General features: G+C 38.7%; 1 protein-coding gene across 4 annotated transcripts in view; it reads left to right on the top strand.

The window, feature by feature from the left end:
• RUNX1T1 (RUNX1 partner transcriptional co-repressor 1) overlaps positions 1-16,044 on the top strand; it is a 115,668-nt gene that overhangs the window by 23,893 nt on the left and 75,731 nt on the right. For 2 of the 4 annotated variants that reach the window (XM_051610507.1, XM_051610508.1), the window contains exon 1: positions 11,629-11,794. The exons of the other annotated variants lie outside the window; for them this stretch is intronic. In XM_051610507.1, coding sequence (XP_051466467.1) covers positions 11,788-11,794 — 7 coding nt within the window. In that variant the 5' untranslated portion in view covers positions 11,629-11,787. Of the gene's footprint in view, positions 1-11,628; positions 11,795-16,044 lie in introns of those variants that run through there. 4 annotated transcript variants of the gene reach the window in all.

The raw sequence follows: 16,044 nt of genomic DNA, 5'->3' as shown, positions 1-16,044 counted from the left end.
TTTTTTTCCCCATGCCTTTGCAGAGTTTGGGTTCTCCCCTCCTACCCCCCCTTGGTAATGTACTGTGGCTCTGATAACGTTAATGGGCTTTGCCCCCACATGGAGCAGCGAGTGTATTGTACCACTGCTCACTGATCCTAGGTCAGTGTGATGCGTGAAATCAATTTATTTGAATCTCTTTGCCTGTATAGGAATTTGGCGGCGTGCCAGTTGTTTTCATTTAATGTTCTTTGTGTTGAACACAGACAAGCAGGCATGCTTTTGTACTCCTCTTTCTTCTGGGCTCTTCTCTTTTCAGCCAATATTCTATTCTGTGGGTTTTTCAGAAAGAAGTAGGAATGTGTTACCTTTTTAAAAAATAATTTTTGTTTAAATAGCCTTTAAAGAGCATAGAAACTAGGTCAGTCACAGAGCAGCCTGCATAGGGTTTTCACTGAGCATAGGTGGTAACACCTGCCTTTTTCCATTTCTTAAATTTGGGGAAAAAGAGGCAGAAAACACTCGTCTGTTTTTGTAGTGCCCGGCTCTATGACTTATGTCCTCTTGTAAGACAAAGACTCTTCAATAATGCTTATATCAGAATTTTATTTCTAAATAAGTGAATGTGTGGCTGTTGGTTTTACAAATTGGAAGTACTTTCCAGGATCTTTTTCATTTTGAGTGATGAACTTGAAGTAAGCATTAATTTGGGAATCCCTTGCCTCATCTTTCAGTCTGTTCCTCCCCTCCCCCAGATATTTAATATTTTGAATGGCTGGATGAAGAACAGCTACTCAAGAGTGCCCATTTCTCTTTTTCCTTGTTTTTATGAGAAAGCAGTAAGGCGTGTGGAACAGAGCAAGTAATTTAGTCCTTTTTAAATGGGGGGTGGGGGTGAGAGCGGGCTGGGGTGAAGGAATAGACAACAGCAGATATTTCCAGGAGGATTTGTTTCAGAGCTTGGTGTTGGGAGCAGGAGTAGAGGACTCTGTTGATGCTCCAGGCGGTCAGTGCGGAAGCTGATACGCAGAACTGCGGAGCCGAGGCGCAGGGGTCAGACTTGTACACTTCAGCCCCGTTTCCTTGTTTAATTACCTGAGGAGCAAAACATCCAGGCTGGGAGTGTGTGAAAACCCAGTATCTCGAACAGCAGTTTGCTGCTCTGACATCCTGCGAGGCCAGCCCCATCTGTCCGCAAACGTCAGGGCTGGTTCCTGACAGCGGGCTATCTCTGCCGGGCCTGGGTTCCTTCCATTCAGGAGGCATTGTGTGGAAGAGGGTTTGGTCAGGAATTTGAGGTTCCTGCCGGTTCTTCCAGCCCCGACAACCCTGTGACAGATAGGCCTGATTTTTTTTCTTTTAAAGAATAATAATTAAAAAAAGGAAAAAAAAATACAACCCACAACAAAAAGGGCTCTTTTTGCTCTTTTCCCTTTTAATTCTGGCATTGGTGTGATACTGATTGAAGCAAATCCTTAACCCTTTCTCTTCTGAGTTTGCGGCTTTTTCTTTTTACTTTATTGTTCTTTCTCCACTTGTTCTACCTCTTTTATTTTCCAAGATAAGATCTTCTGCATAGCAATTTTTTTTCAGGTGAAGTCTGTGCTATGCAGCAAATAAACTTAGGAAAACGTGTTGGTTTTTGTGTTGTTTTTTTTTTGTTTTTTTTTTTTTTTCTTCCAGTAATCATTACCATAATCATAATATGTAGTATTAAAAGTTTTTGATTTCCAGCATGCTTGACAACTTATTTCATGTTATTCATGTGACTTTCTTAGATGTCCAGCTTGGTCTTAATTTTTGAAATACTGGAATAGGATCAGTTATGATCCTTGCTCCTGGTAGCTGCTGTTTGTTGAGGCCTCTTAGCAGGCTGAAGGTGGTGCAGATGCACACAGCAGGGCTTTGTGTCAGGTTGTGGCCTGTAGATTGAAACTGTTCTTTGGGAACTCAAGATCATAGGTGAAAGAAGTTTAAATGTTCTTTTAGGTAAAGGTCTTGAATATGTATTTTTTAATTTGTGAGGAATTGAAGTACAACTTCTTGTTTAAATGATAAATGAAGAATATTGCTCTTATTTGGATAATTTTAATACTCTATAGCACAGTACTGTTCATAATTCTACTGGCAGAATGTAAGATTACAAGGCACAAGTAGTAGAGGGAAGAAGAATAATTAATATGGCTTTGCAGCAAAAACGAGTGTAGCATGTGACTGTTGCCTTTCATTGTTATGGGCAGAAGTTGGTCCAAGAAACATATTTGTTGTTGTTTTAGGAGTGGAGAAGGCACAGGCGAAAGTTAACTAAGGTTTTGGGTTTTTTCATGCTGAAGGCTTTCAGTCCAGGCTGTAGAGTTACACCTGAAGTTGTCTTGGAGGACAATTTCACATGCTAATGGTTTTGGTACTTTGGAGGTGAGATTGAAATAATCTATGCAGCAACATATATTTTCTCTGCTAATACTTAATTAGGATTTTGTAATACAGATTTAAGGGCATGCTTTTTGGGGACCCTTCATTAAGAGAAGGTAGCCCTCAATGGGCATAGGCAGCTGGGAGTCAAAGATAGTGCAGTGGGACCAAATGAGTCATGGTCTATTGTACCACTAATCCCCCATCTAAGAAGGAATTTCAGGGGGTGGTGCAACAAAAGAGCTGTTACAGTGTATCAGATCAATAATCTTGATCTAATAAACTCTTAGGTATGTACATAACCCTTCACCTTTAGAATCTGGCTACCTTTTTCATGGTGAACTCCTTAGATGACCCTGGTAAAAAGGTGCCTTTCAGTAAAAGTGTATTACTTAGACATCTAGTTTTAAGTCTCTTTATCCTGTTGTACTATAAGGAAGCCATAGTTTAAATAAACATTGCGTGTATCCACAGGATGAAAAAAAGACAGTTTATGCATTGTGGTCAGTCTCATGTTCCTATAGGGTTTGTACATAAAAAGGAAATTACGTGTCTGTATGAAAGCTCTATTAATTAAACGTTTACAAATCATGAGTCATGTCCCTCCCTCCAGTGTTTTACATGCCTTTCTGCTTTTTGCAAAGTTCATAATCTAATGAACTGTCCGTGACCTCTAGCTGATCATTGCCCACCTCAAACAGCAGCATAGTAAAATAAAGTTATCCTTGGATGAGTGGTGACAACAATAACCACATTGGCTTTCCTGCCACCCACTGGGTATTTAGGTCAGCTCTTCTTTGAAAATGACACAAATTATAGGCTTTAGTCCATGGTTTTAAATAATGATTTTAAATCAGTACCCTGTTTGGGTATCTCTGCAAGTGTCTGCTGTGAGAATCTTGCTTAAGGAAAGTTCTTGTGGATAACAGTTCCCAAGCTGATTTGGCATTTATTAAAACTGGCATCTTGCATTGTACCCAAACACTTACTGCTGCTCTTTGCAGATGTTGTTCTAGTGTGAAGAGGTGTAATTTGCTCTTGGTATGGAATTCCACTTCATAATCACCTCTGCATTCTTCTCCTGCTTCTCTTCTGAATGGGTACAACAAAGCACCATGTGGAATACCACACAATTAGATAGAAGGACATTATATTTGAAGGCCTGTGTTCCTCAAGGCTCCTCCCCATTCCTAAAGAAACAAAGATTTTGTATGTTAATTTTCCTAGCTCTGATGGGATTTGCCTGGGTCAGACTGAAAGCAAAAAGCTTAGGTCAACACAGTGTCCTTCCAGGTGTGCTCCTCCAATTGCACATTATGTGGATCCCATTCTGGCTTGGTTTTGTAGTGTAAACCTAACTGGCATAGTGTTTATCCCTCAGTGTAAGAGTGCTGGTTATTGATCTTTCATTTAAGTGTTAATTAAGGGTAATATTTTAAGATAGTACTCACAGCTTCAAATTCTGGAGCTTCTAGCATACAGGGCTAGCAGAGGCAGAAGAGGATGAATGTCGAAGGCAGCAGGAGCAGAGACAAGGTGTGTAGTGGATTGGGGAAGGAGGTGTGTAGCAGGTTGAGGAGGTGGCCCCTCAATCAAGAAAAGAAGATTAGGCATGGTGGCAGAGAAAACACAGAAGGCACTAGATGTAGAATCAGGAGAAAAATGTGATTGAAGGTGTCTGTAAGTAAGGAAACAATGGAAAGAAAAATATTTCTTTGACTAAAATCAGTACCTTCCCTTTGTCACTCACAAATAATAATGCTTTCTAACATCAAGGGTTGAATGAGTCTGTATGGATTCTGCCCTTTTTCCAGATGCTGACTGCATTAGAGCAGTTTACTTAGTAGTACTGCATTGCCATTTTCATAATTAGAGGGTCTGCCAGTGGGTCGTCCCATTAGAACTGTGAGAAGATTCATTCATAACCACTTTTCTGTTAGGACTTAGTTCTCATAATTTATGACGATGCCCTGCTGCCTTTATACCATTAGACCTTCTCATTCATCAAGCAAAGTAAAAGTATTTGATGAGGAAGTGGCTTTCTCACCTGGCAAATAATTTAAATGGAGAAGTAATGCTTAGCTTTCCTAGATATGCTCAAATATTTATTTACAGTTCTCATTCACGGCACTCTTGAAATTATTCAGTAGTTGATGGATGTCATTCTAAAAGGCATTAATAAAGGCATAAAAAAAGGCATTAATAGTAAACACCAGCATACTGTAAAATGGCACTGTTGTGATGTTTCTGGCACTACCATGTATGTAAACACATAACAAGGCAATGCAGAATGGCCTGCTTTCCCACCCATAATAGTGGAGGTCAGTGTAAAGACTTTGCTGTCTGATCTAAGATTAAGCTTTATTTTCTGAATGCTTGTCAGTTTGTTTTACAAGCACAATATTATCTGTATATTGATGAATATATATATTATATATATATAAACACTAGAATAATGTTATTCTTTAATTTCCCTTGTATATCTTATGATGACTATTGTGGTTTGCAAATTTGCATTGTATCTCATCAGCAGCAATACCTTTGTATAGAGGCCCCTTTGAACAAAGCTTTTGTACCATAAGAAATGTACTAAGTAAAAATTGATCTATATATGACAAAAGGGTGAAGAAGGGAGGTCAAGAGGTAAGGATATTTCCATATAAAACATTTTTTCTATGTTGAAAATGGCAGTATGAGCATAAATAAATGTTTTGTATTGCTGTGTATTTGCTCCACCTGGTGGATATTCCTGAAAGTGTTTTTAATCCTTGCTAATAAGGGAAAGCTGTCTTTAATTAAGTATAAAACACAGTACCAAGAGTGAAGGCCACTTCGGTTTTTTATTATTATTTTTAAAGCGTAGCAATTGCATTGCAAAAGTTAGATTTGGGGAAAGAAAACATTAAAATTAGCTATTTCTCTTGGCCACACTTGGTCAGTACCGTAATCCCTATGCAAGCATGGTGTTCCAGATCAATTAATGATGAGTTTACTCTTGGACTTCTCTAGATATGAGTAATTAAAAAGTTAATGTCTATGGTTTGTGGAGCTATATGTGATCAGCGAAATCGAGGATTTGGTATCTACCCTCCCCGCCCCCCAATCATTCTTGAGCCCCTCTGATGAGAAATAGCTGTGCTACTGAAAAAGAGAGACACTGTGCTGAAGTGTTACTGCTGTACATTGGCATAAAATCTGTCTGTCATTAAGCTAGCTTTGCCATCATTGTTTTCTTTGGAATTCGTAAGGACTCGGTTATGCTTTGATCATCTCATTGTTCTCCTTAGGTTATTTTTTTCCTTTAGAGTGTAATGGCTCCCTAACAGAAGGTGAAGTTTAGAAAATAGTGTCTCCATATGCAAGGGATTTGGAGACCTTTTTATTGTCTTTAAAAATGTCATTCATAGTCCTCATTAGCATTTATTGTTGCAAGCGTACAAGCAGAAAATGTGAAATTGGTATGTCATGAATAGCTCCACAGAGCTCTAGAGCCCTGCAATTTCGCCTGCAGTGTGGTGTGGGGCAGGCATTGAGAGAAAGCTGGCCAGATGGCTGCCAGCACAGAGCAGAGCTGCAGGTTTTTGTCTCTGGTGCTGAGAGGAGGGAAAGTTCACTGGAGCATACGCTATCACCCCTTGCGTTTCAACAAATCTAACTCGCCATCAGTCAAAATGGGGAGGTGGTGACATTGAAACAAAAGTTTTCAATATAATGTAACAGTCCTTGTCAAATGAATAAAATATGTTTAGTTAGTGTCACAAATATTGACATGTTACAAAGAAAAATGCAAGGCTCGAATTTATGGCTGGTGGTAGATACGCTTTCACACAAATATGCTCTCACATTATCTTTATTATGAAAATCCTATGCATTGAAAAGACATTGATTAGAGGTCAAAACTAGGGTTAATATACTACAGCAGGAGGAGTTTCCCTACCGTGTTAAATGAGCAAACACTCCAAGCTTCAAGTCAAAAAGCAACTGGTAGCTTGAAAGTCTTTTTTTCCTCTCTCCCCTTCCCCCCCCAACTTTTCTTTTTGGATCTTAAAATACAGCCCTAGTTCAGCGGGACCAGATATTGTCATACAGCCATCTCCAGCTCACACTGAATGTGTTCTTTCTTCTGTCAGTGAAATGACATTTTTGGTATTTTCCTGTATCTTTTCAGAAAGAATATCAAATATAAGAATTTTGGAAGTGTATCAGTGATGTCTATGCTCAGATGGTGTGGTAATTTCCTTTGAATCCTAATTATGATAGAAACAATCAATTCTTACTTACTTTACCCACACTATAGAAAATACTGTATTTAGTACAAAATAGAGTTTTGCCCAGATCAAGTGAAAGAAATAGACACCAAACCGGGTACGTATCTGTGTGTTTGTCCACGTGAGTGTTTTTATTAAAATGCATATTTTAGACTCTGTAAAGAGCATGTGTTCTTTAAGAGCTGAAACCTATGTTGACCCTCCCATTCTGCATAAATTAATTTTGGGTCGAACTTTTCTTCTCCCATTATGAGTCTTTGAGTATATTTTCATTGTTTTAAAACCTGAAATACACCTGAAATCCACTGGGATTTCTGGCAACGTTCAACAATATTTTTTTGTTGTTGTTGTTCTTTTTTGATGAAAAAACAATAGGCAGTCTGGGTTGCCAAGTCTGACCCACTGTCAAGGTTGCCTTTTCTTAACAGGTGATTTGAAATCCTCTTTAGAGGACTAATTTCTGATTATTCTGTTAAAATAGTATGACTTTTACATTTTCTTAACTGAAAAAGAGATGAATGCTTTCTCACTTCCAATTAATTTGATCCATTACTAAAGGTAACACGACCAACGATTTCTCTTAGGCAACCAATAATACTTGCTTCCCAGATTGGTGACTCTAGCTTTCGACTATGGAGTATTTCTGTAGGTAATCTCAATTAGTCTGCATTTTGCAGTGCTATGTATGTTTTAAGGGTCTCATTTGTCTTTTTTCAGAAGGCCAGAAAACCTTGCCAATAAGGAAATGCTTAGGGAAATGTTTAGTGTTATCTGGCAAATGTTTTGTGTTGCAAGCATTAAGAGCTACTGTTAACAGATAAGCACATATCTTATTGGAATATTTTAATTCTGTTTCCAAGCAAAAAAATTAGAAGTTTATAAATAACTGTCTTTCTCAAATAGTTTGAGCTCTTTGTGGTAGTGCAGTAAAAGCAAGGGAGGTTAGGACATCGTCATGGAAAAAGCCACACTGAGGGTAGCCATTGCAGTTCTAGGTGGATGACTGTTGCACCAAGCAATAGGAGATACTGGTTAGCAAGAAATTAGCTTCTCCTGAAGGTGTTGCCTTTACTGTACTTTGGTTGGACAATCAACTGAATAAAGTTCAGAAAGAATCTAGAAGTGGTTGTCCCTGTCCCCCCCCTCCCCATCAGCTCTACAGCTCACACATTAGGTGGGTTTGCCCTGTCAGTGGGATGCCTTAAGAAAACACTAATAGCTTCCAGCTGGGTGGAAAATCAAAACGTTTGGGGGCTGACAAAACTAGCAGATTTGAATTTGAAAGCCCAGCTAATGCCTCCATTTTTATTTACCACTCGCCCATAAAAGATTATTTTCCAATATGTCAGCCTCATTTGGTGGCCAGTGGTCTGAAAGTGAAAGTGGAACAAGCAAGCGGGGAAATCTGGACATTAGTGAGTCCGCCCTTTCAAGCTGGTGTGCCACTTTGTGGAATGGCCTTCCCTGAGATTGGGGGGGTCCTAATGACCATTCATCAATGCTCGTTGACTGATCATTGAGTGCCTTCTCATTCAGTTTATCAAGTCTTGCACATAAAAAGTCAGAATAAGCAGTATTCAGCTTTGTTAAAGCCAACTAGGAGTAAAATGCTCCATTTGAACCCATTTTGCCCTTGGTTTTTCACTTTGTTAATGCAGTCCTGCTTAAATGAGTGCTTTTATTGGGTCAGTTAGAATATCTGAAACTATTAATTCTCTTGTATTGAATAGCTGGTGGCAGGCCAGAGCAGATGGGGTAGAAAACTATTTGGTTGGGTGTATTGCTTTCAATTAGGATCAATGAGGTTTCAGCTCCTTTGAATTAACTCACTTAATACCCACTGTGTGAAGTCACAATGTATCACAACAGTCTGCTATAAGTAGAGCGGGAAGTTGAGAAGTCCTACAGAAAAGCTTTGAGTTAAATTCTTCCTTCGCTGTTAATAGAGAGCTTTCATTAACTACAGATGCGTTTCACTGGACTTCCAGTCCCTGTTATTAAGCTAGGTTTGTGCAAACAGCAGTCTCTGTACTTTCAAATGGTGATCGTTTGGAATTTCTCTTTTCCATTAGATCCATGTCTTGGTGACTGTATATCATCCACTGCATAAAACTCTTCCTTTCCACCCCTCTTCAAATACATATGAATATGGAGCTTGTTTTGCCTTCTTTACCCATTTCCAGTATCAAGAGCTGTAGAAGATTATTTACAATTATTTTGAGAAGTGTTTTGAATGATTGTCAGAGAAGGAGCTGCTGATTCTCACCCAGGAACATGTAGCATAATGTGCCTCATAAAGAAACTGGCCAAAGATTGCCTCCTGGATTTTTCACTATATATCTCTTTCATTTTGGTATTACACATAGTACCGACTCCTGTCATACAGCAGAATTGTTCCCATATTAAAAGCAGTGCATTTCCTTTCCTAGGGGAGAATAAAACTGTTTTATAGAATGAGCTGTCCACCTTTGCTTGGCTTCCTAAAATTTCAGAGCTGGTGCAAAAACTGTTAGGGCAAGCTTTAAGTGACTGCATTAAAAATGGGGGGTGGGGAAAGCGAATAAATATCCACAGATACTTACTCAGGGAGGACTGCCAAATGGGTTGCAGCCTGCCTTAGTGTATTAAATAATGAGAGGGAGAAACTATTCATGCAGCTGGCTGCTTGAGAAAATGCTGAAGTAGTCTCAGATGCACAGGCATTCTGTTAGCCCCTTCCACAAGCAGACTTCTAGGTGAGAATCTCCAGGGATCCTGGTTTTGTTGACGTGGATCAATTTAAATGGCAATTACTGTAGTCAGATAACAGCTTAAAAAGGCTTTTTACACACAGAAAAAAGATGCATAATCACACAGCATATGGAAGTTCAATTTTGTGAGCTGTGGTCTGTGGATTTACAATGTACTGATATTAAGACCTACTTTTAAGAGTGAATATTGTTAGGTTTTATTAAAATACGTCATACCTTTGACACGTTTCTTTCTACTCTGAAGCTGATTCAGGCTGCATCTATGTTGATGAAAGGTTGCATTTCCAACTGTGAAAATTTTTCCTTTCATGTAGAGTACAGCATTAAAAAACAACACAGCAAATACAATACTAACTGACTGGTTTTAAGGAGTGCATCAAATAATAAACCAAAAAGAACAGTGAATTCCTTAAAGGCCTCCATGCACAGACTTTGCTTGTTATTCTCTCCCTTTCCCCCCTTGCTTTCCCCCCCTTTATGAAAGTGGTCTGTCATGAAAACGTTTTCATGTTTCAATGTTTCTTTCTCTTGGGCTCTCCTGACACTCAAAAATCCATTATAGAGAACTTCATTACAGCAGATATCTGATGAAGAAAAGACCTGCCTCAAGTAGCAGACTCATTATGTTGTTAGTGCTGCGATGTTTACTGGGGTGAAGGGAGCTGCTTCTTTGATCATCTTGGATTTGCCAGTCCTGTGTTTGGAGTCTCCTATTTAAGCAAAGCTTAAGGGTGGCACTTAGCGTAAAAAAGTTACTGTGTAAATATCAGCAAATTGAGTGACTCATTTGCTCTAAGTGAGAAATATTAATGAGTTCACTCCGGATATTGGAAGGGTTGTTATTTTTTTGCTTAATTTCACATATGTGTCCTTTTCCTAAATAGCTCTTTATCGGGCTCTGTGGCAGCTAGAGGAAGTAAGAGGAAGGCCTGAAATCAGGGTTGTTTCTGTGTAGCTGAGGCAGGAGATGGTATAATGCAAAATCAAGGGGATGCATATATAAGTACAAAAGGATGAGTCTTGTAGTGACAAGAATTCAGCTCCGCAAGATCTAACAGAGAATATGGATTTAAATGTGTATTGCAAAGGCAAAGTCAAAACCAGGACTTCAGCGCTAATTGCTGCAGAAATACTTGTTACTAAAGGGAGAAGCTTTTGCAAGTGCTAAATGGAGGGAGAGTTTTAAGAAGAAGATGTTTTTCCTTGTGCCTGGAATTTTGTGCAAGGCTATACGTGCTACAGAAGGCATGCGAGTCAGGCGTATGTTTCTCCTAAACGGCAAAGATGTTTTACAAAGGACTAAAGAGGGACTGCTGAGAAGAAAATAGCCAGCTTTAGATAAAGCACTATAACAAAGACTTGTAGTTTTATATATCATGGTGTCCATTAAAGCTTAATAGGGAAGAATGCATTCAACCTAGCCAGGCATATGTTATTCATGTGAAGGATAAACATTTAAGGGGTGTGCAAAATCAGAAATTGGGAGGACATGATTGTTTAGCTTTTGAAAAAGCTTTACAGAGAAGATTTTGTTTTCATCCCCCGTGGATCACCATGCAAGGTAAAGGAGAGTAAGCTGCAAGTGTTTGGAACATATCAATGCAGGAATCCCAGGGGGTTAAAAGCACTATAGTAAAATAAAAGTGGTCTGCTTTCTAAGTGTGCTCTATTTTACACATACTACTGAGAATCTGAGAAAGGGAGTGATTTTGATACCCTGTTCACGATAGTAAAACAGCATAATAATGCCAAAAGTGCAGGAAGGGGAGGAAGAGGATAGTGGACTCTTTTGTTTATCCTCGTGCATGTTTTGAATTTCCAGCAAAACTAAACAAACATAGTCCTATGGAGTGCAAAATTCTGACTGTTATAACAAAGAATGAATTTGTTTCCACTTTTGGAGGAGAGCTTCTTTAATTGCTGCCAGCAGAAAAAAGGGTTAAGTTTTAAAGAAAAAAATGAATTATTCAGTGTTTGGCTTATCACTCCGCATTTTACTTTCTATTCTTTGGTCATCTGGAACTTGGTGTGAAAGGTAGAGTAAAAGGAGTCAGCTGAGGGGAGCTGGGGTTGTGATAATTTGCACACACATCCCTGTCATTGTTCTGCCTGAAGAGACAGGGCTGGGTTCAAGGCCACATGTGCTCCTGTCATCATTCACATTTCTGCTCCAAGTGCAATACAGAGTGTCAGCTCTCCATCTGTCTTTGCCTGGCAAACGCACGCGCCCAGCATCCTGCCTCCAGCTACGCTGCCACAGCCAGTTCTGATGGCCCTCCTCTCTTCTCTCTGTTCATTCCAGAACAGGAGGCACTGAGCCCTAAATAAGCTTGCTTTTTGGAGAGAGCCATTTACAGTGTGGTATATTTTATCCAAGGATGCCTGGTGAGTTGAAATTATTGCAGCTCTTTTGTTTTTAAATTACGAAACACTAATTGTTTTTAGATAATATTTTTTTCCATTTTCTTGTTCTGTTTTTTTCTTCTTTTAATATAGAGGGTGATTTGCAAGCTGATGCGGGTATGGAGCGATCGTGGATGCTAATTCTGTTGTGTATATGTTTGGGGGAGGGGAATTTGTGCGAGGGAACTGCCAGAGATGATACTTAGAGCAGGACTGGATGTTTCAAGGAAAAGGGATAGAAATAGCAGAAAGTCACCAGCTCTGTGGGTGCGGGTCTCTGCATGGGGGATCATTTTTAGTGAAGAGAAATACAGCTTCAGGCTGGCTTTCATGACTGTCAGCTGTACCTTGAATCTGCAAACATTTAATCGGTAGAGATCATTCATAGCGTTCGCCCATCGGCTGAAATTATCCCTGTGAAAAGCTGTTTATGTTAGAAAAGTGAAGGAGGTTTCTAAAGCAAATTATTCCAGTGTTGTCCTAAATCATAGTCCTTAACTGTCACCAGGCAGATCACTGAAATATGTTGATTCAAAATAAAACAATTTAAAAATCTGCTGAATTAGAGGAATTGCTGTGGAGCTGAAATTTTAATAGGTCAGTTTCCTCAGGAAAATATTATACTTGGATCTTGTGATCGCTTGTCTAATTGATAAGTGTTGCTGCCAATGAAAACGGTGCTTCTATGCAGGCTGATTTGTCTGAGGGCTTTTGCAACATGCTTGACCATGACTGAGTGGATTGAATTTGGTGTGTTTTGTTTGGTTTTTTTTCTCCTTTGCTAGGGGCTGGAGAGAGCCATGTGCCTGATTATAGCAGCCTGTGTCTCTGGATAAAAAAAGACAGGGCTAGAGATCCTACAGCTGGCTGGTTCTTGTGGATTATTTGGGTAGGACAGGCAGAAGAGGCTATGCTTGATCACAGAGAGTCTGTACACCTCACAGATGGTGTTTTGAAACAGTATCTGCCAGTTTGCTGCAACCACAGTTGCATGTAGGTATTGCCAGTTGTTGGAAGAATGTTTTCCTTTTAGGATTTTTGTACATGGCCATACCCTACTGCTGGTATGTTTTCTGATCCTCTGGTTGTAGCAAGAAAGTGGGCTGTTTGCTCAAAGCACAAGGCTAAGAGGATTTATATGGTGGAAATATGGGCAAATTAATTTGCATAGATAACAACTGAGGACTATGAAAGGTCAATTTAACCCTTTAAATGTCAAATTTGATTTGCATGCATTACGTTCCTGGGAATGTGGTCTTCATTACAAGTATCATGGTTATTCATTAATGTGGAAAACCGCATTCTGCATAATTTGCATCCTCTGATGTTTCCTTTATATTTGTATGAAACTCATATTCTTATGCAGGTTACCATTTCTGTGTTTTATTAAGTTATCTAAATGTACCAAAATGACACAGTCTTATCAGTTTTGATCCTGATGTGCATTATTTGGGGCTATTGGCAAACACTATTGGAATGCCTGGAGTTGAGGTTTTTGAAAACCTATTAAGCCTTTGGCATTTAAATTACTTAATCTACCTGCTGGTTAAAATTTCATGCATCTTTTATCAAAATAGCATGTGCTACGCTAAGTATGTATACCCTTATCAATACTTGTTAAGCTTTACCATTAAATAAATCTTTAATTTCCAGCATTCTCTTAAAGCAGTAGCTAGCAAGAAGTGTGTTTTAATGTCAGCTCAGAGTGTTAGAAAACCTTGCACTTGGATACAGAGAATACACTAACAGCTGTGACTGGGAGCATGTGCCAGAATGGAGATACTTGAACAGATCTGACACTTGGCTATTTTTGACACCCATCTGCACTTTTTTACTCTCCTCTAGGATGAACTGCCTCTCAATCTGTTCACAGCATATTTTAGCCCTTTAATATTGTAGTATTGTTTTTTTTCAACTGGTCATTATTAACCATCTGGGTCAGATTTTGTATTTTTAAAGTAAGCACATTATGTACAGGAGATTAAAAGGCTGTGTATTTTTATGTAATCTGATATGTCAGTGCCTTTTGTGTATGTGTGAAGTCTTGATTTGAGAAGCATCCCTTTAGTAGTTCTGACATCTGAAGCCCTTCTTCTTTTGGGAAAAGAAGAGGAAGTAATAAAGACAGGTTCTGCTTTATGTGTAGCGATAACAAACACTTCTACACAAAATAAATTTGCCCTTCAAAGTGCTTGTACTGTTATAATTGTGACTGGCTGCTCACCTCCTTGCTTCCCTGTCAGGGCAAAGCAGCAGCAGCGAGGCTTGCTAATGAAACGCTGTAAAAGCGATTCAGATCTCTGTTAAGGCACTGCTGTAACTCTGAGAAAAGTCTCTGGAAAGATAATCCCGTTAACATGCAGCTTGCAGTAACCAAGTTAACCGTTTTGTCATTCTATGTAGTGAACTCTAGGAAGTGCTTATCTCTAAATAATTGATGCTGGGGGAGCAGTGTTCAAAGCTAATACGGTACACTGGTTTCTCTGATTACTGTGAATGTGTTTTGGGGTTGGTTTGCTTTGTTTTGTTTTGTTTTGTTTTTTAAGAACTGTTTATTCTGGGCTTTATTTATGAAACATTACAAATCTATCAGTCATTTTATAGTACTTTCAAAGAACAGATGTTGGCCTACAAAATGCTTTATTATTGCCCATGGCAGTATTCAGCATGGTTTCCTTAAAAGGACAATCAGTGATCACAGTCATTGTAGCCCAGAAATAATGCTGCTCTTTCAGAAGATGGCCTGGTATTAGGTCAGACCACCCTTTCTTTACTTCTGCTCTCCAGATGTGGCTGCAACTGTGTTTTTTTTTTAAGTTCATGTTTCAAAAAAAATGGGTTTGTTTTCAAAATCTGGTTTTACTTAAGATATCTCCATCCTGGAGTGCATTTCATAAATTGCCCACATATTTTTCTTAGCAGAGAACTTAACTGGCTGTAATTTTTAACACATGGCCACATCATGTGATATTTTCAAAACATTTGCACATAGCTTTAAGAAGGTCCCAGCAGAAATGATCCATCATCTCACAGCCAGCCCATTTCTTAACAGCATATCTGCATTTTCCATTTAGCAGAGCTATATATTATTAGCTTACATTTTGGGTAGTAAAACAGTGCATTGCTGATTGTAAAACATGGGCTTTATTATCTGCTGAAAATTGATTTGGCATTTATAGCCACTGTGTACTAGACTGGCTTTCTGGTTTTAACATTAGTGCTTGCGAGTGATGATTTGTTTAAAGAACAGAAACAAAATTGCCATGGACATAACTGTTAGTGTCCTAGTAACTGAACATTTGGATTATCCACCTGTTTTTTAAATACATGGGTCTAAACACTGTTATACAGCAAAAGTCTTCTAACAGTCCATTAACTGACTTCTTCTGTTTTAAGCTGCAGTTGCTATGCTGTTATATTAGGACGATTCTGTGTCTTACAAAACAAGTTTCCTGCCAAACGCAGAAAATGTGTCTGGAAATACTTAAGTCTGAGTGTTAACCTTGCATCATTATTCCAATAATCCTACATAATGACTTTATCTTCAGTATTTCGACAGGACTGAAAACCTCTTTCCCTAAAAGGACTGTGGGTCACTAGGTTTTTCAATATGAATTGAAGGGTTTGGGTCACAACATGTAATTACTTGCTTTTCAAAGTATTAAAGTTTCTTCTTCTTTTATGGTAGTAATAAATTCCAAAGTCTGTATGACATTATTGCTCCTATTTTCAACCCATGGCGCTGTGCATGGCATCTTGCTACAAATGTACGGAAAGTAACGAATGCGTCATGGGACACCATGCAGATCATGCTGCAGAAATAGCTGGGTTTATATATATATTTTTAAGCAGGGTTGCAAATATTTGCTGAAAATGTAGTGTTTTGTAACTCAGACCTTTAGCTGGAGAGGAACAAATAAATCAGTTTCTCAGGACTGGTACTACCTTGGTGTGCATAGGGTCTTTATCACCTATCACATTTTGATTTGAATATTTTGGACTATAAAGCATGATTATCATAGCTTGCAAATTTCCTTGTGATCTGTGTATATGCTATTAAAATAAACAACACTGGAGTAAAACTTTGTGTCCTGGTTTGAGCCAGGATGAAGCCAGTTTTTCTTCCTGGCTCAAACCAGGACACCTTGGGTAAAATAAAATTTAAAATTATTTTATATAGCAATTTGAAAAGTCCACATAGAGAAATCAATATATCTAAGAGTAGACAAAGA

The sequence above is a fragment of the Apus apus genome, chromosome 2, assembly GCF_020740795.1.
Source record: "Apus apus isolate bApuApu2 chromosome 2, bApuApu2.pri.cur, whole genome shotgun sequence".
NCBI lineage: Eukaryota > Metazoa > Chordata > Aves > Apodiformes > Apodidae > Apus > Apus apus.
Note: the sequence above shows the minus strand (reverse complement) of the source record. Positions and strands in the feature narration are given on the sequence as shown.